Here is a 27,914-nt window from a genome sequence, read left to right on the forward strand (position 1 = left end):
AAAACAACTTTTCCACACCACAGGGCAAAAATGCACAATGTGAAGACAACGTCCGTGTAAATGACTGTTTTATGGTAGATTAACATTTTCTATGTTGTTGTTTGAAACTGGTATATTCTTTACTTTGTGTTTCTAAACCAGAAAATCCTAGGATAACATGTATGACAAAAAAGTATATCATTCCTTGGATATAGACTTATTTGACTTATTTTCATGTGAAATGTTCGAGAAACTGGTAAGTTTATAACTGTCAATCCTTGTGCTAGTTTTACTTTTAGGAATTCCTCCAACTGGTAACCTACAGAAACATAATTAATCGTTTGTTATATTATGGTAACATTTGTCACCGTCTGCAGTCTGATCTCTACTTTCACATATGTCTGAAAGCTTTATTTACATTTTCTTCTACCGATTACTGATTTTCCTTATGAGGATCTGCCTATCGCTTCGGCCTTATTTCATTTGTATCTTTCTTAGTCTCAGATTCAATTAGTTTATTTCAGTAATCTGGCAGAAAGGAGAAAATTCTTGGAATCTCACCATGACCTAATTTTGATCAATTTCACGGGTACCTCATCTCATTTCCTTACAAAAATTTAATAGTGTCGATTGTTATCATTTCCTCTTATTCGAAATGGTTCATACAGATCACTGATCTCTTGGAGATTGTTCAGGCTTTCCTCAGACTTCTTCTGTGCTTGTTACTACCATAACGATTGTTGCATGCTTATTCTGGGACAGCATTTGTCTGACGCCTGAGAAATGTCATTTAATTCATAATAACGCACATTTACCATACATAACACACCGCTATTTAATAAGATGTTACATCTATGCAGTTCATTATGTACTTCACATTATTACACTGTTTTTAACTATCGATTCCATAATAATACATCATTAAGAAAACTAGCGTTTACAGACAGACCAGCGGTCTAGGGCATAGTTTGCTAGACATTGCACAGCTCACAACAAACGAGGTTAAAACGTAAATAATTCGTTTTCTCTGAACACAAGGATGATGATGAAGAGGTCCCATACACCAAAGAGCGTATGGGACAAAGCGGGAGACCCACACCGCCGACTAGGCAAGGTCCTAGCGGAGGTGGTTTGCCAGTGCCTTCCTCTGACTACAACGAGAACGAATGGTGATGATGAAGACGACAGCCAGTCATCTCGAGGCAGGGAAAACCTTTACCCCACCTGGAATCAAACCCAGGACCCCGTGTGTGGGAAGCGAGAATGCTACCACAAGACCACAAGCTGTGGACAACTGCATCATTATTAGGCAGTATTTACAGCATTGCCACTACTCATGAGACCAGTTTGCGTAAAATCGGCTGTGGAAACAATAAAAACATTTGGATGACATTATGCATGTACAGATTATTGACAGATTAGAGGACCTCAACAATCGCCACAAAGTGGGCTAGGAGGCGAAAGTAATCCGTAACAGATACAGATCAGCGGTCTAGGGAATAGTTTGCTAGATTTGGTTCTAGGTCCAGGGTGTTTTATATCCTTTTACTTTAAGTGCATGCTTGTGGTTGATGATTCTACAGGTAGTCCGACAATACACTTTTATCTGGCATGACACTACAGAAAAATTAATTTCCTCATAAAGTGAATACAAATTAAAGTCAATAGAAAACATCAGTCCAATAATCACCCTAGCCAAATACACAGTCAAAGTTCACAGAAACACTGAGTCCTGAGAAGATTGCCAGTAGCTGTTGGGCGGCATTGCACACTGTGTAGACTCGGCAGGAGTGCTCCAACAGAGGGCCCACCGAAGGTGGCTGCTGCGAATGGCCTGGAGCTGCCTGCTGGAGGTTGAGCCGTGTCTTAAGTACACAGCAGGTGGAGGAGTACCTATGGTCACTTGATGCCTACATCACCTGTTGATGCAATCTAGTTCCCTCAATAGCATTGCTGTCTTTGCTGCTGTTCACACTGCCTATGAACAATAATGGCGGTGCCTGGTGGCGCCTGCTAACATGTAGTCTCTCAACAGATTGTTTGTATTCAGTACCGGGTCTGAGCGTATGGTGTAGTAGCGAGGCAAATTGAAGTGAGATGCCCCTGTGGGCCAGGGGCAGGCAAACTGCAGAGTGCGGACATTGTGTTGGAAACGTGAGTGATTGACAAATGACCTTATAATACGAGTCCTTTCCCCCATGCGGAAAAGATGACAGAGCCATGTTGACACTATCCAGATATTCTGTAATGCGTCCCTCAGTTGGGGACAGCGGCCATCCAAGAAGGACCCAGTGTACATCCACCAGAAGGGGCTCCTCCATAGGGTCAATTCAAAGAATGTCCAAGGGAGCAGGGAGCAAAGAAAGCCTGAAATAATGAAAAATGCAGGAACACTGTTGCATTGAAGGTGCAGACTTAGTTGGATGATGGAGTGGTCTGAGGGAAGGACCCCAGGGACAGGGATGACCAGCTGGTGGACCACAAAGCAAACCTGCTGACCAACTGGAGCCAATCAGTGAGGTGCATGTATGCTGCTGGAAATATATGACGGAAGCCACAGAAGCAGCCAGTGGAGTGAAGGAACTAACAGGTCTATGGGGTGTCGATAGGTGCCAGAGGCACTAGGAGTGGGGCTCAACTAGCATGGACACTGGTGCAGCAGTACAGCAGGGCACAATGAGACAGTGGCGAAGGGGTGCCAGTGGAACTGGGAAACAACTTGACCAATGCAGCTGTTGGCCTGATGGTGCAATGAAAATGGATCACCAACAGCACTGGGAGACAGGGCCCTACCAGTGCAGCTACAGGCATGTGTGACAGAAACAGCATAGTGTCAACAGGCGCCAGTGGCACTGGGAGAGAAGGCTTGGCCAAAGCACCCTTCAGAAACACAAAGGCGCTGCTGAACAGTGAAGTGTCAATGGAATGCTGGCAGCACTGTGAAACAGAAATTGATCAATGCAGATGACTAAAAACATGAAGATGTGGCAGCTGCGAAGCCATTGGGGCAATAGTCACCAGAAATGTGGGAAAAAGGGCACACGTGGAGGGTAGAGATGAGGCTGGATCAGCACAGATGCTGGAAAACATGAAGATGTGACAGCTGCAAAGCTAGTGGGGCAATGGTCACCAGAAAAGAGAAGAAAGGGCACACCTGCAGGGGAGAGGTGGGACTGGGTGATGGGAGTACCACATGCATGTAGAGAACGAGAATAGCTCAAAGCCCCTAAAAAGTGAAATAGGTCCTTCCTATGATGGCTAGCGACAAGAGGGTTTGTGTCACCCTGCAGCCTCTTGCGACTGAGGACTTCTGATTCAGCAGTTTTACCCATTTCTGACCTCATTATAATCTGTGTAAACCCACTGGTATAGCTGTTGTCAGGAGAGAGTATCAAGCTTGTTGTCTATGCCTGCTTTTGACCATCTTCTATTGTGGCGTCTTAACAACAGCATCTAGTCATTGCATGAAGTTACTAGTCAAATACCTGAAGTAAAACTTCTACTCTGGGATAGCTGCCAAGGACATATGCAATTTTCAGCACTCCACCATTCCTGTTTATTTCCAGTAGTCTAAACACTAGCACTTTTGCTTGCTCGCTGGATTGTGCCTCTAATTTCTTATCTTAGATCTTATTTCTTATCTTATCTTGTGCCTCTAATTTCTTATCTTATCTTATAATTTCTTATCTTATGTACAAGTCAATGTACCACATTGGAAACTGTGTAACTGTGTAGAATTTGTGGTGCCCTGTGTACATTAACAACTTGGTGTATTTAATTCCAGCAAATGCTGAGACAGCTGTGGCCTGTTGGGATAACATTCTTCCATGGTGTGTGTGGCTTTTTGTGGTGCATATAGACTGGGATTGATATTAATGGAACATTACCCTTAATCCTATCTGTTCTACTTTTTGTATGTTTTATATGTATATTTATTATTTTTATTGTATATGATGTGTCCGGTACTGTTTTACTGAATGGTTCAACGACGAATAAATGAATAAAATAACAAAAAATAATAAAGAGGGCTTGCCTTGAGGGCGAGTAAGGTATTTGCAAATTGAGGACATTAACCACATTTCACTGATGGATGGCGTCACTGCAAGCTATGCCTGTCACCAAGAGCCGCGTGCATCGTGTAACCCTACTGCCATGCCAGTACATTACATCCCATTTGACATTTGGTATAACGCTGACGGAAGGACACCTCATACAGAAAGTGCCATCCATAGACTACGGCCAGTTTTTCTGTATTTTTTTTAATTTATGTCACTGTGGGTCGCATTACAATTTTACCAAGGCGCCTTTTGTAGGACACGTTAACGTTGTACCACACATCTGTGTATTTTGAAGATTGCTCAATGTAAATAAGAAGTATCAGAAGTATACTTCTCATTCAGATGTCGTAGCTCAGCATATGGGAACTGCCTGAATAAATCTGAGGTATCATAATTTGTCCGAATACATTTTTTCTAATAAATAAAGAGAAGCGACAGTCTTTTACTATTACTTTGAAAATCTATGAAGAAACACGATGTCTTCATGCATCCGCTCTCTAATAAAGTATTCTGGTGTAATTAGCATATGTTGGTCACGTTCTTCGAATTTAATGTACGTAGGCATATAGTTGAGGAATCAGCTTCATGACTGAATAATTGATTGACTAATAGATTGGGGGGTCTACGCACTGTTTATTGTGATGATACGTTCGCGAGGCAAATGTTAGTATGGTACGAAAAATATTTCGTACACAAATGAAGAAAGATATAATATTTAATAACAACAGCGGATCCCAATAAAAGAGCAGGTGTTCACGTTAGTGTGTGTGTGTGTGTGTGTGTGTGTGTGTGCTAAAAATAAATGAAAAAAAATGGATATAACGCCCAGCGTCTTATAAATATTTTGATTTGATGCGCAAGCAAATCACTAGGTCGACTGATGAATCACTTTTCTTTAAGTGTGCTCATACTTCTTACAAATTTTATGTTTCGGAGGAAATCGACCTATCCATTTAATTTAGAGAAAGAATAACTAAAAGTTTACAAGTTGCCGTATATATTTATACACAGATTGTGTAACACAACGGCTGTGTACTTTGGGAGATGCTTAAGACAAATATAAATATTATTTGTTTATAATTGTTTGGACGTGATCATTTATAACGTGCGTAAATATTAAATATCTTATTGATGGCACGTCCAGCGGCTGAAAGGAATAAAGATCAGCTTTTTTTGACAGCTGAGTTTGATTTTCATTATTGGTACTCGTGTTAGAGTCAGAGCACGCGCATTTCAAAAGTGCCGCTTGCTTGATTGTGAAGTAGGTTATGCGTAGTTTTCAACACAAATTTTTATTTTTGAGTAGAGCAGGAAGTTATTTGACGTCAAAAAGGTGACAGCAAATCTGGACAACGAGGAGGATATCATGATTGCCGCATCTGAACCGCAGGTAGGCATGACTACAGTTGATACAGCGTTTGTTTACGTTTCTGGCACCAACCTTTACGCATATTTTGTTGTAGGAGTTTGTGCCTTTCGGACGGCATCATCTACAGAGACATCCGGGAGATGTAGTAGTCGAAGCTATTAACCGGCAGCACCATCCAGACTCCTCTCTGCTTCATCGTCTGAGCCAGGTTGCAATATCAGAGGATACCAAGGTAAATACAAGGTGGTCAAAATAAAATTGGCACGAAAAATGTTTTCGCACTTTCATGACTATGTAATATGAATAAGAAAGAGATCATTACGAAACCAGACAGACACTCAATAAAGTGACAACTCACACTGCACTTGAAGCTTTTGCAAGAGTTCTTGAGATGTTTTGTGAAGAGGGGACAGTAAGCTAAGGCAGTAAATCTCCAAGTTTTCAAGACCGCTTGATCTCTCTCCCTATAACTTTAGCCTGTGGGGGGTGTTGAAGGATTTGATACACACAGTACCCACACAATGAGACAGGTACAGTAACATATAGAAAACGTTATAGCTTCCGTGCTTCAGGTAGACCTACTACACATTCCAATTTAATTAACTGGTATAACTTATTTTGTATCAGATTAATAAACATTTTTGGGGCAACAGATATTTTGGCATCTCAAAGCAAGTTGTACAACACCACAAGAAAAGCAACCACCATTGCCTTTTTTGAGTTAGGCATTTCTAAGTACAGTTTTCATGAACAGTCATTCACACTGCAATGTTTACTTGTCAGAGCTCAACTGTTATTTAACATTTTTATAACTGACTCTACGATCTTAAATGTGACAATATATCTCAGTTATAAATGTTTAAACAATTGAAAATCAGGATGGAATGTTTCATTATCTTCTAATTGTTATGAAAGCAATGGTTCAGGGAGAGAGGCTTCATGACTTTTCCTCAGGGGTTTCTGTTTGTACAGAACAGCACAATATTCTCTCAAATTTAATTGTTGAAAAGTATGCTCCAGCTTTTATGGTCTTCACACTGTGTTCTTACAGTAGGGTACTATAGTGGCATTCCTATCATCTTGCAATATGTATATCGTATAGTTATTGCCAATATACCCTTTTAAGGCCTGTGATTTTGTAGTACAATGTTTGTCAATTGTACAGACAGCCTACTCAAAACTGGTGACATTTATCATAGAAAAAGCGAAGATGGCATCCAGTAGGACAGAGAAAACTTGGGTGTAATGATATAACCTTCTTTAAAAAGAATCATTACTTCTTACACCACTTTTGTCACAGTTATTAATGCATCATCACAATTTTTTATTTTTATTGATCCATTTACAATGAAAAATAAATAAAAAGTAAAAGCAACTGGCATCTGTTTAAAACAACAAATTTTTATATTGTTATACAAAGCGATAACAGATCAGATGGCGAGACTGTTTGAAACAGTTTCTGAATCTTTCAGACAGTCTTTATTTTAAACTAATGCTAGTTGCTTTTATTTTTTTATTTAATTTTCATTATGAATTTTCTTTCTGTTTCCGGTAGACCGTAGATTATATTTTATTGGTCTTGTTATCTACAAAGCAGCATGTGCATAAGACATGGACACATCATTTTATACAGATGAAAGTAATTTCAGTACTTAGTTATTTAAGATGACAACAGTACACCACATACATTAAGTATTTATATAGTATGCTTCACAGATGTAAATATTCTTCAGTGGGGTAAAAGCAGTGTTGCTGTGAAGAAAACTTTAAAATTTCTCCAAATATTTTGACATCAGTCATTGCTTTTATGTTTTTTGGGAAGTTCGTTGAAAAAGTAACTCCCATGTGGAAAGTACAATTTTGACACAGGGATGTGCTGATTTGGGTTATATGTAAGTTAAATAATTCTTCGTTTAGTGCACGCTGATTTAAAGACAAATTCTGAACGTATGTTTGCGAGAAGAAAAATTAAAAATGGTGCGTAGGCTCAAGCAGTTGGCACACACTACAGATACCTGATGATGCATCTGTCCAAAATGCTTAATATTGGAATAATAAAGTCGGCTTGCAACCACTCAATGACTTTTTCCTCATCAACCTTTTCAGTAGTTTGCAGACTGCACATATTTCTTAAACAGAAGTTTACGTGTATCTTTAGATTTGCAACCAAACGTGTTTCTACTAGCCCTGTTTTGCAGTTCAAAAGTGCTGATAGTTGCTTTGCACTTTCCCCGAAAAGTGGCCCCATATTTAAAGCAAGAATGAAAATAGGCATTGTGGGTCAGAAATCAAACATACATATACTGTGAGACATTTATTTGGTTAGCTTACAGTCGCAAGTGACAACTCTAAAGAAAAATATAGAATAAACATCCAATTCTCAAAAGCAGTTACTCTTCCTTGGAATAAACAACAGACTTCACTGGTTGGTCTTTGTTCCCACAGCGTCACATGCATTCAATGGAGTTTTCTTATTACAGCAGGATTTTAGTGTGCAAAGAAGGAAGCATGTCTTGCTGAGTTTTGTGTTGAGGTATTCACTGGTATCACGAACCATGATATAGTTGTGATTACCAAAGTACATAGGACAACTAAAGGAAGTAGACAGATATCTGTGTCCAGTAAACTGGAGTAAAAAGCAATAGTGTTATTTCTCAATGTGGAGGTCAGGAGATGTAGACTAACTATGGCTCAAGTTTAAAAGAATAGTTGACCATTGCTGCATAGATATGTGCACAGTAGAACTGTTCATTATGGAAGGGACCCTCCATGGAATACAAGCTCTTTAAAGAAACTTATAAAGAAACAGAGACTACTACATAATAGGTATAAAACAAAGCATATTGCTATTCAGAGGGAGATGCAGAATGAAATGCATTTGGCTGTCAACAGAGCAATGTGTGAAGCCTTCAGTGACTGTCACAGTAGAATACTGTCAAATCATCCTTCACAAAACCCAAAGAAATTCTTATCATATGTTAAGGAACCAAAGTTAGTGTCCAGTCATTAGCAAATGAGACAGGAAACGAAATTGAAGGTAGCAAAGCAAAAGCTGAAATGTTTAACTGTGTTTTCAAATCTTCCTTTACAAAGTAAAACCCATGAGAATTGCCCCAATTTAATCTCCATATCACTGAAAAGGTGAGTGAAATAAGTGTTAACATCAGTGCGTTGAGTAACAGCTGAAATCATTGAAATTGATCAAAGCTCCAGGGCCTTATGGCATCTCTATCAGATTCTATACAGATATATCTAAAAACAAAGATGATGTAACTTACCAAACGAAAGCATTGGTATGTTGATAGAGACACTAACAAACACACACACAAAATTCAAGCTTTCGCAACCCACGGTTGCTTCTTCAGGAAAGAGGGAAGGAGAGGGAAAGACGAAAGGATGTGGGTCTTCAGGGAGAGGGTAAGGAGTCATTCCAATCCTGGGAGCGGAAAGACTTACCTTAGGGGGAAAAAGGGACAGGTATACACTCTCGCGCGCGCACCCACACACACACACACACACACATACACATACATACATACATACATATATCCATCCGCACATATACAGACACAAGCAGACATATGTAAAGGCAAAGAGTTTGGGCAGAGATGTCAGTCGAGGCGGAAGTACAGAGGTAAAGATGTTGTTGAATGACAGGTGAGGTATGAGCAGCGGCAACTTGAAATTAGCGGAGGTTGAGACCTGGTGGGTAACGGGAAGAGAGGGTATATTGAAGGGCAAATTCCCATCTCCGGAGTTCTGATAATTGGTGTTAGTGGGAAGTGTCCAGGTAACCCGGACAATGTAACACTGTGCCAAGATGTGCTGGCCGTGCACCAAGGCATGTTTAGCCACAGGGTGATCCTCATTACCGACAAACACTGTCTGCCTGTGTCTTTTCATGCGAATGGACAGTTTGTTGCTGGTCATTCCCACATAGAAAGCTTCACAGTGTAGGCAGGTCAGTTGGTAAATTACGTGGGTGCTTTCACACATGGCTCTGCCTTTGATCGTGTACGCCTTCCGGGTTACAGGACTGGAGTAGGTGGTGGTGGGAGGGTGCATGGGGCAGGTTTTACACCGGGGGCGGTGTCACTGAGTTACCCCTCCTCTAAGTGAAATTTGTCGTAGATCCCTTGAACAAAAAACCGTGTCTAGTAGTTGGAAGAAAGCATGGGTCGCACCCATTTACAAGAAGGGTAATAGAAGCGATCCACAGAACTGTCCAGTATCCTTGACATTAATTTGTTGTAGAAACTTAGAACATATTCTGAGCTCAAACATAACGAGGTATCTTGAACAGAATCACCTCCTCAGTGCCTACCAGGACAAATTCCAAAAACATCAATCATGTGAAACCTAACTCAAATTTTTCTCACATGACATACTGAAAGCTTTGGATCAAGGAAGTCAGATAGATGCAGCATTTCTTGATTTCCAGTAAGCATTTGACTCAGTACTACATTTACACTTATTGTAATAAGTACAATTATATTCAGTACTTGTCGTTCATGTTGTTTGTTAATGATCTTGTGGACAATATTAATAGTAATCTCAACTTTTTGCAGATATACAGTTATCTGCAACAAAGTACTGACTGGAAGAAGCTGCATAAATATTCAGTCAAATTTTGATAAGATTTCAAGGTGGCACAGAGACAGAAAACTTGTTACAAATGTTCAGAAATGTAAAATTGTGTGCTTCACAAAAAAAAAAAAAAAAAAAAAAAAAAAAAAAAAAAAAAAAAAAAAAAAAAATCGACTTTAATATCAGTGAACCTCAGTTGGAATCATCCAACTCATACAAATACTTGGGTGTAACACTTTTTAGGGATATGAAATGGACTGATGACACAGGCTCAGTTGTGGGTATAGCAGGTGGTAGACTTTGATTTATTGGTAAAATACTGGGAAAATGCAGTCAGTCTACAAATCACTTGTACAACTCATTCTGGAGTATTTGTCAAGTGTGTGGGAGCTGTACCGAAAAGGAGTAATGGGGGATATTGAATGCATATAGAGTAGGGCAGCACAAGTGGTCACATGTTTCTTCTTCTTCTTCTTCTTCTTTTTTATTTTATTTTATTTTATTTTTTTTTTTTTTTCATGTGGGAGAATGCCACAGAGATGCTGACAAGAGAACCTCCCCATCGCACCCCCCCTCAGATTTAGTTTTAAGTTGGCACAGTGGATAGGCCTTGAAAAACTGAACACAGATCAATCGAGAAAACAGGAAGAAGTTGTGTGGAACTATGAAAAAAATTAGTAAAATATACGAACTGAGTAGTCCATGCGAAGATAGGCAACATCAAGGACAATGGGAGTCAAGGAGCACCATGGTCCTGTGGTTAGCGAGAGCAGCCACGGAACGAGAGGTCCTAGGTTCAGGTCTTACCTGGAGTGAACAGTTTAATTTTTTATTTTCAGTTTATGTGACAAACTCTTATGTTTTCATCACTTTTTTGGGAGTGATTATCACATCCACAAGAAAACCTAAATCGAGCAAGGTAGAAGAATCTTTTTACCCATTCGCTAAGTGTACAAGTTAAGTGGGTCGACAACATAATCCTGTCATGTGACGCACATGCCGTCACCAGTGTCGTATAGAATATATCAGATGTGTTTACCTGTGGAGGAATCGGTTGACCTATGACCTTGCGATCAAATGTTTTCGGTTCTCATTGGAGAGGCACGTCCTTTCGTCTACTAATCGCACGGTTTCGCGGTGCGGTTGCAAAACACAGACACTAAACTTATTACAGTGAACAGAGACGTCAATGAACAAATGGACAGATCATAACTTTTCGAAAATAAAGAAAGTAAAATTCTCAGTCAAGGGAAGACTTGAACCAAGGACGTCTTGTTCCGCAGCTACTCACGCTAACCATGGGACCACGGCGCTCCTGAGCTCACATTCTCCTTGATGTTACCTACCTTTTCATGTACTACTCAGTTTGTATATTTTACTAATTTTTTTCATAGTTCCACACAACTTCTTCCTGTTTTCTCGATTGATCTGTGTTCCGTTTTTCAAGGCCTATCCACTGTGCCAACTTATAACTAAATCTGAGGGGGGTGCAATGGGGAGGTTCCCTTGTGAGTAAACTAAAGTGGCAGACTGTTGAAGATTGACATAAATTATGTAGGAAAGCCTACTTTCCAAGTTTCTAGAATTTGTCTTTAAATGATGACTCTAGAAATATATTACAACCCCTCTACTTATCTTTCACATGGAGATTATGAGAACAACATTAGATTAATTATAGCATGCGTATAGGCAGTTCCGCAATAATTCTTACCAATCTCCATATGAGATTGGAATGGGGAGGAACCCCAATAACTAATACAATGGGACGTACTCTCTGCCGTGCACTTCACAGTGGTTTCCAGAGAATACATGTAGAATGTGTTTATTCCAGTTTACATAGCTTTGCAGCCATACTCCTAAGAGTTTGTTTCCCATACTGTTATCAACTTGTTCATCATTGTGGATATTCCTATCCTTGTGTGCAGAATTGTGGAATTTTAGTGTAATAGTTTTTTTTTTTTTTACTGTTTATTAGAATCTGATTTATTCTGTGCGCAGCTGTCAAGTTGTTTTGTGACAGTGTTTACTGGTTGCTGTAATTCTTCCTTACTTTCTCCTTTTAACAGAATTGTGATGTCGTGTGCAAATATGTTCGTTTTATGAGCATCCAAATGTAAGCGTAGATCATTTACGAGGGGCATTTGAAAAGTGCGGGCAAAAACAAAAACTACTTACGTGTTTGGGGTAAAACTTTTCTTATTTTTTGACATAGTCTCCTGTTAGACTTATACGCGTTGTCCAATGCTGTTCTAATTTGTTGATCCCTTCCGAATAATAGGAATTGTCCAAGTCTGCAAAATAACTATTAGTTGCTGCAATCACCTCCTCGTTTGAATAAAATCTTTGTCCCGCCATCCATTTCTTCAAATTGGGGAACAAATAGTAGTCTGAGGGAGCCAAATCTGGAGAATAGGGGGGATGTGAAACAAGTTGGAATCCTATTTCCATTACTTGTGCAACCACAACTGCTGAGGTGTGTGCTAGTGCATTGTCGTGAGGGAAAAGGACTTTTTTGTGGTCCAATCACCGGCATTTTTCTTGGAGCTTGGTTTTCAAATGCTCGAATAACGATGAATAATATGCACTTGTAATAGTTTTACCCTTTTCCAGATAGTCGATGAGGATTATCCCTTGTGAATACCAAAAGACAGTCGCCATAATCTTTCTGGCCGAAGGAATGGTCTTCGCCTTTTTTGGTTCAGATTCTCCCTCGGTAACCCATTGTTTAGATTGTTGTTTGGTCTCAGGAGTATAGTAATGTGTCCATGTTTCATCCACAGTGATGAAGCAATGATTGATTGATTGATTTTAACAGGGGAGCTAAAACAGCTTTGGTCTGACCCGCCACTACCCGCATCGAAACATAGGTTTATTGTGCGGTATCGCTCCCTGTATATCCAATAAAACCAACCAGTGCCCATAAATAGTGCAAGGAGTCCCTCTACCAGTTTTTTGTTAGATACAATTTTTTCAGGTCTAGTTGTTCTGAAGATTCTGTATCTTTTACTCTCCAATGCCATGCATTCAAAGATTAGGTGAGATGCAGTTTCTTCACCCTCATCACAGATGTTACATTTAGGGTCCTCTTCCATTATACCCATTGTGTGTAGGTGTTTTTTGAAGTTCCCATGGTCTGTCATCAGTCCAGTCATGAGTTTGATCTCTTTCCTGTTCAATCTCAGGATTACAGAGCTTCTTTTAAAACGTGGCCTGGCATCATTACCGTACCATGTTATTGTTTATGGACATTGGTCCAATATCCTACGTGCTGTTTCCTAAGCCAGTTCTGTAGTTCTAATTTGATCATAGCCTTGGTGATTGTCAAGACAGTTTCCGGTCCAATAAATGGAGTTGTTGCCCCCATCGTTCAATGCCACAGATCCCTGAGCGGCCAGGGACCCACACTAGGTACACCCTATTGCTTGCCTGTAGCTCCACCAGAACCCTCTGGCAATCTGCAACAATCTTAGATCTTGTTGCAGGAGCTGCCAATGATTTCAGAGCTGCCTGGCTGTCTGAATAGATGTAGGTGCTATGTTCATTGCAGCACCTACTCATATTCTCCTCCACACATGCCCTGACTGCAGTAATTTCGGCTTGGAATACAGATGCCAGTTTCCCTAGAGAGATGCTGCTCTCCAGTCTTGGCTGAACCCCATACAACCCTGCCCCAATGCCTTGGATCTGTTTTCGACCCATCGGCGAACCAAACGATGTCCCCCGTACGGTGTTGAACTGTTTTCTCCCACTGCTCCCTACTTCCAATTGTTATGTTGTAAGGCTTGTCGAAGTAGTTGGGAGTTATTATATAGTCGGCTGGCATTTCCCCAGCTATACCTATATTTACCTCACTCACTATGTTAGTGTGTGATTCTGGATATCTGAATGAGACCCAGTTTTGGCCAGTTTTAGTCTGTATGCCCCTGCTGCTGCTTTCAGCTTAACACAGAGGTGAAGTGGAGGGATATCCAGCATGGCTTCCATTCCAGGGTTGGTGTGCTGCTAATTCTGCCCGTTATGGCTAAGCAGGCCAATCTCTGCACCTTAGTAAGCTCTTCAGCAGCAACCCGGTGTTCTACCTTCTTCCACCACACTGCGGGCCCATAGGAAATCCTAGGTCTAACCATTGTGGTGTGTATCCAGTGCATACACCTGGGGCTTAGGCTCTAGTTTTTGCCACAAGCCCTCCTAGTTCTCACTAAAGTGCTTTTTGCCTTGGAGCAGATACACTTAATATGAGGGATCCAAGTTAGCTTCTCATCCAAGGTTACCCCTAGATATTTTACTGTCCCCTTCACAGGTAGAGTTTCATCGAATAGCTTTAGATTCCAACTTGCTTGCTGAATATGTCTCTTCGTAAATGGCACCACAACAGTCTTCTTAGGATTAACTCTCAGATCCAGTTTAATGCACCATTTTTGCACAATGTCCAACCCTCCTTGTGCCATATCCCTGTCTGTGACAGTGAATTTGCCAAGTTTTACTATGAAAAGGTCATCTGCGTATCCTTGGCAGAAGCATTGTCTGGAATTTAGTTCCTCAATGAGTTCGTTCACCACTAGATTCCACAATAGAGGAGACAAAACACCTCCTTGTGGGCAGCCTCTAGTGGTCTTAATTATCATCTTTTCATTCATCATGATAGCCTCTACCTTCCTTCCACTAAGCATGGCTCTGGTCCACTTACATGTAGTGGTCCCCAGGTCACGCACCTCTGCTGCTGGAATCGAAGGTCGTGTTACTAAAGCCCCCCTCGATATCCAGGAAGATGCAGAGGGCTATTTCTTGGAAGTGAAGGGCTTTTTCCATCGTCCCAAAGAGTTGGTGGAGAGCTGTCTCACATGATTTGCCTGGTTGGTATGCGTGTTGGTTCAGGTGTAGTGGGACCCTACTTAGCCTCCTCTCCCCAACATAGACATTAACCAGTTTTTCCAATGTTTTGAGAATGGAGGAGGACAGACTGATTGGTCTCATATGCTTGGCCTTGGTACGATCAATTCTCCCTGGCTTTGGAATGAGGACATTATTCACTGCCCTCCAAACATTGGGAATGATTCCTACTGCTAAGCTAATCCTGAATAGTCTGCACAGGACTCTTATAAGCTTTCCTCCTGCCTGTTGCAGGAGAGCTGGAAAAATTTCATCTGGGCCAGCTGACTTGAACAGTTGGAATGTTCCCACTGCCCACTGGATTTTGTTGAGGTTCACATACTCTTTGGCCGATTCCCAGTCCTCTTTTCAAGTGCCTGAGAACCGTTGTCTCTCTGGGGTCACATACTGGTCTGTGTTATCCGGCAGAGCATATTGAGGAAAGTGAGTTTTGAGGAGCAATTCCAGCTTCTCATGTGCTGTCTTTGTATATTCCCCATCCTCCTTCCTCACCGTACCTCCTGGATTAGTTGGTACTCTAGTGAGAATCTTGTAAAGTCTGGCTTGTGCAGCCATGCCTTCCACTTCCTCACAGAATGCCTTCCAGGATGCCTCCTTTGCTTGTCTTATTGCAAGATTGTAACTGACAAGGGCCTCACGATATTTAGCCCATTGTCCTTTACGTCTCGCAACATTAAACAGTCTCTGTACCTGTTTTCTTTGCGTTTCCAATTTGTTATTCCACCAAGGAACACTCCTATTTGTGCACTCCCTGGTGACTGTGCTGTAGTACTGATATGAGGTCACTATGGCAGAGGTAACAGCCCCTGCTGCTTCCTCAAATTCTACTGGCTTCCTTATCGTGGTTTTAATTTTCGATAAGCCTAAGTCAAGGTCCCTCCTATATGTCTCCCAGTCTGTTTTCCTGGGATTTCTATAAGTCATGGCCTCTCTGATTCCAATTTCAACCTTGTATTTAATGTACATGTGGTCCGATGAGGATGGCTCCAACACCACGTGCTATTGTTTGACATAGCTACCCATCGTCACGGAACCAAATGTTATGTCAATTACTTCTTCCCTTCTGCTATTCCTGAATGTAGGTTCATTGCCCCTATTCCGGACCTCTAAGTTGTTAGCTGAGAGGAATTCAAGAAGGTACTAACCTCTACTGTTGGTGTCCTTGCTGCCCCACACTAGGTTGTGGGCATTGGCGTTGCACCCCCCTAGCAGTTGGTCACCTTGCTGATGGCAAGTCTCTACCAGTCTCCAAACAACGCTTAAATTCCTGTGGATTCTTCCTGAACAGCTGCAAACCATCCTTGCAACACTTCACATGATTCCGTTTTTGCTTAAGCGTGAGCAATCGCAGAACCCACCTTGCGGATAGCTTTCTCGTGTCCAAATGCATATGCAAAATATTATATACCTGTTCATTCGAGATGCCCACAGCACTAGCAATCTCACGCACATTAATTCTTCTGTCATCCATCACCATTTCAAGGATTTTATCAATGATTTCTGGAGCTATAACCTTCACAGGGCGTCCAGAACATTCAGCATCACTTGTGCCCATATGGCCACTCCAAAAATTTTGAAACCACTTATAAACTGTTGTAATCGAAGGTGCAGAGTCACCGTAATGTTTATCAAGCTTCTCTTTTGTCTCCTGAGGCATTTTGCCTTTCATAAAATAATGTTTAATCACCACACGAAATTCTTTTTCATCCATTTTTTGACAATAACTTGACTTCCTTGATTAACACGAATGCCAAACACATAGAAATAGACCAATATGGCTGAAACTTGGGGTGCATTCTTTCCAAAGATGCTACTAACTAAACATGACCTCTATACATGCCGGTGGTGCCATCTCTCGCACTTTGCACGGACTTTTCAAACACCCCTTGTATGTGTAGCAGGGACAAAATGGGTTCCGTTACTGTTTCTTGGAGTGCACCATACTTAATTAGTTTATAGTCAGAAAAAATAGTTTTTTGGTAGAGCTTTGTGTGCATGATGCACACATTTAGGTTGACATTCGTGTGCTTGATGCAAAGTGGTTGCTTGTATTTGCTAAGGAAGGAACAGGTCCAATCATTGGACAGACCTTGAATACCATATTTTTCAAGCTTTGACAGCTGGGTCAATCCATACCAAGTGGTCCAAGAAAAAAATAATTGGTTGCTTGACCATCTCAGAAAAATTTTATATTTGCTGGGTGAATTCCAAAATGTTTAGTAGTCACAAAAATATTTTTTAAAAAATTTATTGTTTAATGGCAACCATATTTGTTCCAAGCCGCATGCGTTTTTTCGTATTTGCAAGCATCTACATTTTTTACAATTATTCAGTAGTGGATTGTCCCATGCCTTTCAGATGAAATGCATTTAGTTCAACACACTCTGGGGTACAAATTAACATCATTATCGCTTAGCTGAATGTATTCTTTAATATATTTTTAATATTTCAAAGTTATCATCCACAAATTTAAGAAAACTCAATTTTTGAACAGTAGTTTTCCAAAGAAAGATTAATTTCTCAGCTTTAATGTACACTATTTTTTTAACAGATTTTTTAAAGTTTTTCCTTTTTGTGGCTTGCTTTGTCTTTGTTGGGGGACCAGATAAAAAACCTGAAAATTTTGCAGTTAATAGACCTTTATGATATCAAACTTCAGTATAAATTTCAACTTTGAGATTCAATTGGAAGTTATGGAAAAAAAATTTACAAACACGAGTCAAAAATACACTTTTTAACATCTGCGATATCTAGGCTTATGGAATAAAATATACCAGTTACAGTATATAAGTTAATCATATATATGATTACTTACTTTTTGTATTGAAAATAAGCCTAATAATTACGTTATATTGTTCTTTTTGTTATTTGTTTTTAGTACATTGCTCATTGAACATTTGAGAAATTTGTTCACTCAGTTTGGGTGTTAGATTATAAGTTTGCCCATTCGCAGTTGTAAATTCCATAGGAGACAGCTTCTTTAGTGTATTTTTAAGTGTCATCCAAACTTGATCCTGCTCAATTTTTTAAAAATACAACATGTGCATCCTGGTTTTGACGGTCAATATTATCAACTTCGCCAATCCACCACTGTTCATCGTGAACACAAGCCACTGTGTCTTTATTTTGAGGAACCAGTTGTACAAGTTTTTCCACACTGATGAAATTCACTATCAGACCAAGTTGATGTGATCTTACACTTCAGTAAGTTGTGTGAATGGGTTACAAAACAATGAAAAGATCGAGTGCCTTTAATCTTCTGACAAGTGTTGTATCTTTCCTTCAAGAAACTGTCATAGACTTCTTGTATTTCCTCACATTGCACAAAAACATAGGTGATTCCTTTGATATGTTTTTTACAGAGTTCAAACATTTCTTGAGGTGTTATGACATGATTGTCATCGGTCCACTGCAGACTTGCTTTTGTGACAGCTCACTTTGTTGTACCCCCGACACCATCACAAGCATTCTTCCCATGGCATGAAGCAAAAAAGTGCCATTGTACATCAAACCCAAAATCTTCTTTATGAAAGGAGATGTTAATAATTTTTTGTTTTGTTTTTATATTGACTTGCTGCCCCATCCGATAAGTAAATCAGTTTTTTTATGGAAGGGTGGTGCTGTTTAATGTAGTCTGTTAGTTTTAGTTGAAAAATCTGCAATGCTGTAGTGTTGTGTTCAGGGTAGTCACTTATGACACAAAAGCTGTGGCTCATTAGTTTATCATCATCTTTATAACAGAATACAAATGGATGAACTGTGGTCTGTTTATTTACACAGTGATGCCCTTGTACTTCATCTTGAACAAAAAAGGAATAATTTTCCGAAAAGTCAGCAGGAACTAAGCATTCATCAGCTGCCAAGGTTTGCTTTTTGCCTTTCAAAAATTTACTTTGAGCTTTTGCAATGAAGTGATGCATTTTCAGATTTTCAAGGTTAGCCACCAACACTTCAAAAAACTCTTCTCATGATTTTATGACTGTCACCATTTCAGTTCTGTCTTTTTTGTATTTTATATTGTCAGGCATCAAATCGTCTTCTTTGGATTCTTCAAGTAAGGCTTGTTTGCCTGGACAATCTTCACATTTTCCCTTGATCATACAATTGTAACTGTCAATATTGCATACCACAACTTCCAAAAGGTCTTTATAGTCAACTCTAAGATTGGCCCCATCTGTCATCAACTTTACTTTCTGATGATACAAACAAACACAAACATTATGGGTGCCAGATGCCCCTGCAACAATACATCTTGGTCTCAACTCGCAAAACTTTGATCTTCGAATTTTAATGTCAGGATTTTCTTCTTTAAATTCAGTGAATAGTTTATTTAAATTGCACAATATTAACCTTTTTTGTCTTTGAGTCTTAGATCCATTGTCTTTCACAGAAACAGTCTTTTTTGCCAGACAGCAAACGGCTGTTATTTTCATCGTCATAATACTTAATAACTTTATTGATTGTGTTTCATCTACCAAATTAGATGCACTTTTCTTTTGTAATGCTGGCAAAATCCCCTGTTCTTTTACTAATTGCCTTGTTAACTTAACAAGATGTTCTGACACATTAAATTCATCACTGACTTTTGCTCGACTCCAAGAATTCGGCAGTAAACTGATAATCTTAATTTTATCCTCTTTGTTTGAAGTACTGCATTTAGTTTTCAGTTGTTCTATCAAATCATCATATTCGGTTGGTGAAGTTGTAGAACTTCCATCTGTTTTAGTACAAATTATATTTTGAAATGAAGGTTCCAAATTCTTTTTGACTGTAGCTGCCACTTTCTCAATGTTTGTATTCAAGGCACTTGGTCTTTTATCTTGACTTAGTTTTCTAATTTTACTAGCAGGCGATATACCCAGGAATTCACAAGCTGTATCTATTTTTTTAATGGTTGCTGATAAGTCACAAAATTCTGTATCTGAGGTTTCACTGTCCTTTCTGTTGTGGATTACAAATATCTTAGAATAACATGATGGAGACAATGATTTTCGTGGTATGAGATTGACAAAAGGGCTTTTATTTTTAGAGTAATGATCAAGTGTTATTTCTCGCAGACCTTTTGTTATAGGTTTCGTATGTTTCTCAAAAGGGTCCATGCAAGACTGGCCAGAAAGGTGATGAAATTTTTTTAAGTGGTTCATTTCATGGTACTTTCATGTTGATTTGGCCTCTGGGCCGACTCGTAAGTAAAACAACACATTTTCTTCTTCACTGTAATCTTCGATTAAAGTAATGTCTTTAGGATACACTCCATACACACTTTTATGACATGCTTCATTAATAATAACACCAACAGAACACTGAGACACCATTTTTCAACTGCACACTTCAAGAACTTCTAGCTTGAAGTGTGAGTAGACGATTGTTGGTGTAAGGGAGAAGACAACAACCAGACTTGTATAGGCTTGCAGATGCAATTATTAGCCTGCTGAACCAATTACCACATCATTGTTTCGACAAATAATCATTAGCTAGTGTAATGTAGTGTGTTACATAATGCCTACCAGATATCGCAGATGTTAAAAAACGTATTTTTGACTCGTGTTTGTAATCTTTCTTCCATAACTTCCAATTGAATCTCAAAGTTGAAATTTGTACTGAAGTTTGATATCTTGAAGGCCCACTAACTGTGAAATTTTCAGATTTTTATCTGGTCCCCCAACAAAAATATTGCAGGCCACATAAAGGAAAAATAAAAAAAAAATATCAATTTTTTTAAGTATAAAAAGTAACTATACTATACAGTGTAATAACAGAAAAATATTAAAGTTGAGAAATTAATCTTTCTTCGGAAAACTACTGTTCAAAAATTGAGTTTTTTAAATTTGTGGCTGATAACTTTGAACTATTAAAAATATATTAAAGAATACATTCAGCTAAGTGATAATGATGTTAATTTGTAGCCCAAAGTGTGTTCAACTAAATGCATTTTATCTGAATGGCTTGGGACAATCCACTACTGAATAATTGTAAGAAATGTAGATGCTTGCAAATACGAGAAAACACATGCGGCCTGGAACAAATATGCTCACCATTTCAAAATAATGAACAATAAATTTTTAAAAAAATATTTTTGTGACTGTGATGTTTACTACTAAACATTGGGGAATTCACCCAGCAAATATAAAATTTCTCTGAGATGGTCAAGCAACCAATGCTGGGCCACTTGATATGGATTGACCCAACTGAATCTTATGATCCACCATGTCAAAAGTTTTACATAAGTCAATAAATACTCCTGTAGATTCCTGTTGCTTGTTGGTCAGGCTTTTTATACAATTAATGCACTCATAAATAACAGTTGTGGTTGACCTCTTATTTCTGAATCTATGATGTTCATTACATAGGATATTGTTTTTATTTGCAAATCGCGTAAGTTTGATGTACATAATTTTTACTAATATTTTCGAAATACAAGAGGAAATTGTGATGGGTCTGAAGTTATTTACATTATTTCTCTCACTTTTTTGATGTACTGGGATAAATTTAGATGTTTTCAATACATTAGGGAAAATGCCTGCTTGATTTGTTAGTATTTAAATTAGGTTTGGTACACTGTTCTTTAAGATTGTAGCAGAGACAGCAGCAGTGCCAACAGAGTGTAGCGGCAGTGGGGAGTCTTGTGTGTCGCATGGTACACCCCAGGTGTTACATGCTTCACCCACTGTCCCTGCTGTCGAGACATCTTCGTGGGTACTGGGCGCGGTTGGGCTACGCTCTCCCCAAGGGGAGTGGTGGGTTCAGCGGTGTTCGCGGCGCACGAGGCGGAGGGTCAATGTGGAGGCTGGCTGTGTAGCATCGCCCGCTCTGCCTGTGAGTGGACATGTGGCCGCTCCTTCAGCGAGGTCCAAGCAGGCACATGGGGGGAGGGGTTTATTAGTTTATTAGTTATTGGGAGCTCCAACGTTAGGCGGGTGATGGAGCCCCTTAGGGAAATAGCGAAAAGGTCGGGGAAGAAGGGCAGTGTTCACTCTGTCTTCTTGCCGGGCGGCCTCATCCGAGATGTGGAGGAGGCCCTGCCGGCGGCGATAGAGAGCACAGGGTGCACCCGACTGCAAATTGTTGCTCATGTTGGCACCAATGACTCCTGCCGTCTGGGTTCAGAGGTCATCCTCAGTTCGTACAGGCGGCTGGCGGAATTGGTGAAGGTGGAAAGCCTCGCTCGCGGGATGGAATCTGAGCTAACTATTTGCAGTATCGTTCCCAGAACTGATCGCGGTCCTCTGGTTTGGAGCCGAGTAGAAGGCTTAAACCAGAGGCTCAGACGATTCTGCGGAGATCTGGGGTGCAAATTTCTCGACCTCCGCTATCGGGTGGAGAAATGTAGGGTCTCCCTGGATAGGTCAGGTGTGCACTACACGCCGGAAGCGGCTACAAGGGTAGCGGAGTACGTGTGGAGTGCACATGTGGGATTTTTAGGTTAGAGAATTCCCTCCCTAGGCCCGACAAGACACCTCCTGAGACGCAGCAAGGTAGGAGTAGGCAAAATGCAACAGGGAATAACAATATTAATGTGCTAATAGTACACTGCAGGATCGTCTATAGAAAGGTCCCAGAACTGCTCTCATTAATAAACGGTCACAATGCCCATATAGTACTAGGGATTGAAAGTTGGCTTTAAACCAGACGTAAACAGTAATGAAATCCTAAACTCAGATTGGAATGTATACCGCAGCGACAGGCTGGACAGTGAAGGGGGCGCCGTGTTTATAGCGATAAGAAGTGCAATAGTATTGAAGGAAATTGACGGAGATCCGAAATGTGAAATAATTTGAGTGAAGGTCACGGTTAAAGCAGGCTTAGACATGGTAATTGGATGTCTCTATAGGCCCCCTGGCTCAGCAGCTGTTGTGGCTGAGCACCTGAAGGATAATTTGGAAAATATTTTGAGTAGATTTCCCCACCATGTTATAGTTCTGGGTGGAGATTTTAGTTTGCCGGATATAGACTGGGAGACTCAAATGTTCATAATGGATGGCAGGGACAAAGAATCCAGTGAAATTTTTTTAAGTGCTTTATCTGAAAACTACCTTGAGCAGTTAAACAGAGAACCGACTCGTGGCGATAACATATTAGACTTTCTGGTGACAAGCCCGAACTATTTGCAACAGTTAACGCAGAACAGGGAATCAGTGATCATAAAGCGGTTACTGCATCGATGATTTCAGCCGTAAATAGAAATATTAAAAAAGGTATAGGAAAATTTTTCTGTTTATCAGAAGTGACAAAAAGCAGATTACAGAGTACCTGATGGCTCAACACAAAAGTTTTGTCTCACGTACAGATAGTGTTGAGGATCAGTGGACAAAGTTCAGAACCATCGTACAATATGCGTTAGATGAGTATGTGCCAAGCAAGATCCTAAGAGATGGAAGAGAGCCACCGTGGTACAACAAACGAGTTAGAAAATTGCTGCGGAAGCAAAGGGAACTTCACAGCAAACATAAACATAGCCAAAGCCTTGCAGACAAACAAAAATCATGCAAAGCGAAATGTAATGTGAGGAGGGCTATGCGAGAGGCGTTCAATGAATTCGAAAGTAAAGTTCTACGTACTGACTTGGCAGAAAATCCTAAGAAATTTTGGTCTTATGTCAAAGCGGTAGGTGGATCAAAACAAAATGTCCAGACACTCTGTGACCAAAATGGTACTGAAACAGAGGATGACAGACTAAAGGCCGAAATACTAAATGTCTTTTTCCAAAGCTGTTTCACAGAGGAAGACTGTACTGTAGTTCCTTCTTTAGATTGTCGCACAGATGACAATATGGTAGATATCGAAATAGACGACAGAGGGATAGAGAAACAATTAAAATTGCTCAAAAGAGGAAAGTCCGCTGGATCTGATGGGATACCAGTTCGATTTCACACAGAGTACGCGAAGGAACTTGCCCCCCTTCTTGCAGCGGTGTACCGTAGGTCTCTAGAAGAGCGTTGCGTTCCAAAGGATTGGAAAACAGCACAGATCATCCCCGTTTTCAAGAAGGGACGTCGAACAGATGTGCAGAACTATAGACCTATATCTCTAAGGTAGATCAGTTGTAGAATTTTGGATCACGTATTATGTTCGAGTATAATGACTTTTCTGGAGACTAGAAATCTACTCTGTAGGAATCAGCATGGGTTTCGAAAAGACTCAGAGAGCCATAGACACGGGTTCCCAGGTAGATCTCGTGTTTCTTGACTTCCGCAAGGCGTTCGATACAGTTCCCCAGAGTCGTTTAATGAACAAAGTAAGAGCATATGGACTATCAGACCAATTGTGTGATTGGATTGTGAAGAGTTCCTAGATAACAGAACGCAGCATGTCATTCTCAATGGAGAGAAGTCCTCCGAAGTAAGAGTGATTTCAGGTGTGCCGCAGGGGAGTGGCATAGGACCGTTGCTATTCACAATATACATAAATGACCTTGTGGATGACATTGGAAGTTCACTGAGGCTTTTTGCAGATGATGCTGTGGTGTAACGAGAAGTTGTAATAATGGAAAATTGTACTGAAATGCAGGAGGATCTGCAACGAATTGACACATGGTGCAGGGAATGGCAATTGAATCTCAATGTAGACAAGTGTAATGTGCTGTGAATATATAGAAAGATAGACCCCTTATCATTTAGCTACAAAATAGTAGGTCAGCAACTGGAAGCAGTTAATTCCATAAATTATCTGGGAGTATGCATTAGGAGTGATTTAAAATGGAATGATCATATAAAGTTGATCGTTGGTAAAGCAGCTGCCAGACTGAGATTCATTGGAAGAATCCTAAGGAAATGCAATCCGAAAACAAAGGAAGTAGGTTACAGTACGCTTGTTCGCCCACTGCTTGAATACTGCTCAGCAGTGTGGGATCCGTACCAGATAGGGTTGATAGAAGAGATAGAGAAGATCCAACGGAGAGCAGCGCACTTCGTTACAGGATCATTTAGTAATCGCGAAAGCGTTATGGAGATGATAGATAAACTCCAGTGGAAGACTCTGCAGGAGAGACACTTAGTAGCCCGGTACGGGCTTTTGTTAAAGTTTCGAGAACATACCTTCACCGAAGAGTCAAGCAGTATATTCCTCCCTCCTACGTGTATCTTGCGAAGAGACCATGAGGATAAAATCAGAGGTATTAGAGCCCACACAGAAGCATACCGACAATCCTTCTTTCCACGAAAAATACAAGACTGGAATAGAAGGGAGAACCAATAGAGGTACTCCAGGTACCCTCCGCCACACACCGTCAGGTGGCTTGTGGAGTATGGATGTAGATGTAGATGTAGATGTAGATGTAGAGTTGGGGTTTTTTAGTCCTTTTGATGCTTTTTCTACTCCATGTTGTGAAATGAAATGATCATATGGCATTTATTGGCTGGGATATCCCCTTCGGGGTTCGGCTGCCATATTGCAAGTCTTTTTAGTTACTGCCACTTCAGCGACTTACATGATGATGAGGGACATCCAACACCCAGTCCTCTGCTGGGAATCAAACGCTGGTCCCCTTGCGTGGTAGGCGCTAACACTACTGCTGCGCTACGGAGGCGTGAGATAGAGTTTGTATATATTGGTCCTCTACATGCACTTGTTTTAAATTCATTGGCTTGATGGTTTGATCTTATTGTATTATCAGCAACACCTGTGGAAAAGTTGTTAAATGTGTTGGCTTCTTTTAAGTAGTTTGATATATTTTTTTATTTTCTTGTGTTAGTGTTATATTATTACATGATGCTCTTGTTTTCCCCAGTTTTTTTATAATACTCCTTCACTTTATTTGCTGTATTAAAAATATATTCATCATTACGTGTTATATTTTTGCTGCTCTTATTACTTTTCTTAATACTGAGGAATATTTTTATAGTATATGTGTAATTCAAGTGAGGAACTTTTTCCCATTGTGATCCAGCTGTTTATTATAGTATTGCCCTCTTATGGTTACAATTTTTTGTGGAAATGCAATGGAAAAAATGTGTTAATGTATCAATGAAGGTGTTGAATTTTTCATTTATGTCATTATTTTTGTGTTTAATAAGCTGTTGAGGTACACAGCTTGACAATTGCTACTGTACAATTGACACTTGCTAAGGAACCAATTGACACAGAACAACCAACATTTACTGTGGAACACCCAACCAGTGATAATTGAAGGAAACGTGGAGGACAGGACGTGTTAACTGCAGGGAAGCTTGTGCATAAATGCTCCATATGCATTCGACTTTTCATGAAGTACAGTACAAAGATTGTGGAACTAGTTAGTGTGACATTCCATGTTGTATGGCAACATGTCTTCAAGACATCATTTGAGTGCTTAAGATTGTGGACGAGCAACTGGACTGCTCAAAGTCAGCCAAAGAGTCACTATTGCAGTGACAGTAATGGGTGTGTCCAAAAGTACCATTTCATGATTAAAAAGGCTGCTGAAGATGGAAATACTATGTGAAAGTGTGCTGGTGGTTGTAGACAGACCACCACACTGCAAGGATTCTTACATAGCCTTAGTGGTGAAAAGGAACAGGCATCTCACTTCTAGGCAGGTTGCGGAAGACTTTGTAACTGCTACCAGTGTGTGTGTCTGTACCAGAACCGTTTCGTGGTGATTAAATCTGGCTGGTTTTTATGCTTAGGAGCCTGCTAAATGCATCCCACTTCAACTATAGCATCCTCAAGAAAGAGTTTGCTGGAGCAAGAAGCATGTTTAAAGGAATGCAAAATCCCCAAGACTGGCAAAATTTTGCAGAAGCTCAAAATATAGTGCGTACTTCAATGCAAGATGCTTTCAGTAATTTCCACAATGAAACTCTGTCTCAAAATCTGGCAGAAAACCCAGAGAGATTCTGGTCATACATAAAGCGCACCAGTGGCAAGACACAATCAATACCTTCACTGTGCGATAAGAATGGTGAAGTCACTCATGACAGTGCCACTAAAGCATAGTTATTAAACACAATTTTGTAAAACTCCTTCACCAAAGGAGACAAAGTAAGTATTCCTGAACTCCAATCAAGAACAACTGCCAAGATTAGAAACATAGAAATAGATATCCTTGGTGTCGCAAAGCAACTTAAATCACTTGATAAAAGCAAGGCTTCCAGTCCAGATTGTATACCAGTCAGGTTCCTCTCAGAGTATGCTGATACAATTGCTCCATATTTAGCATTTATATACAACCGCTCCTTCACAGAAAGATCCGTATCTAAAGACTGGAAAATTGCTCAAGTCACACCAACACCCAAAAAGGGAAGTAGAAGTAATCTGTTGAATTACAGGCCCATATCACTAATGCCGATTTACAGTAGGGTTTTTGAACATGTACTGTATTCGAACATTATGAAGTACCTCGAAGAAAACAATTTATTGACACGTAATCATCACTGATTCAGAAAATATCTTTCTTGCGAAACAAAACTAGCTCTTTATACTTATGAAGTAATGAGTGCTATCGATAGGGGATGTCAAATTGATTTCGTATTTTTAGATTTCCAGAAGGCTTTCGACAGCATTCCCCTCACGTGTCTTCTAACCAAACTGCCTGCCTATGGAATATCGCCTCAGTTGTGCGACTGGATTTATGATTTCCTGTCTGAAAGGTCACAGTTCATAGTAATAGATGGAAAGTCATAGAGTAAAACACCGGTGTTCCCCAAGGAAGTGTTATAGGCCCTCTATTGTTCCTGATCTATATTAGCGACATAGGAGACAATCTCAGTAGCCATCTTAGATTGTTTGCAGATGATGCTGTCATTTACCATTTGTAAAGTCATCAGATGACCAAAGCAAATTTCAAAATGATTTAGATAAGATATCTACATGGTGCGAAAAGTGGCAATTGATCCTGAATAAAGAAAAGTGTGAAGTTATTCACATGAGTACTAAAAGAAATCCGCTAAATTTCGATTACGCGATAAGTCATACAAATCTGAGGGCTGTAAATTCAACCGACAGATGACATCGAAAAAGTACAAGAAGGGCAGCTCGTTTTGTATTATCATGAAGTAGGGGAGATAGTGCCACAGACATGATACGTGAATTGGAGTGGCAATCATTAAAACAAA

The 27,914-nt window shown here is 40.0% G+C and overlaps 1 protein-coding gene across 1 annotated transcript in view; it reads left to right on the top strand.

Annotated features, from left to right (window-relative positions):
- The first annotated feature begins 5,270 nt into the window (after positions 1-5,270).
- The window catches only part of LOC124797781 (anaphase-promoting complex subunit 1), a 349,586-nt gene continuing 326,942 nt past the window's right edge, over positions 5,271-27,914 (top strand). The window contains exons 1-2 of the mRNA XM_047260813.1: positions 5,271-5,427; positions 5,501-5,638. Coding sequence (XP_047116769.1) covers positions 5,404-5,427; positions 5,501-5,638 — 162 coding nt within the window. The 5' untranslated portion in view covers positions 5,271-5,403. The remainder of the gene's footprint in view (positions 5,428-5,500; positions 5,639-27,914) is intronic.

The sequence above is a fragment of the Schistocerca piceifrons genome, chromosome 1 (assembly GCF_021461385.2).
Source record: "Schistocerca piceifrons isolate TAMUIC-IGC-003096 chromosome 1, iqSchPice1.1, whole genome shotgun sequence".
In the NCBI taxonomy this organism is placed as follows: Eukaryota; Metazoa; Arthropoda; class Insecta; order Orthoptera; family Acrididae; genus Schistocerca; species Schistocerca piceifrons.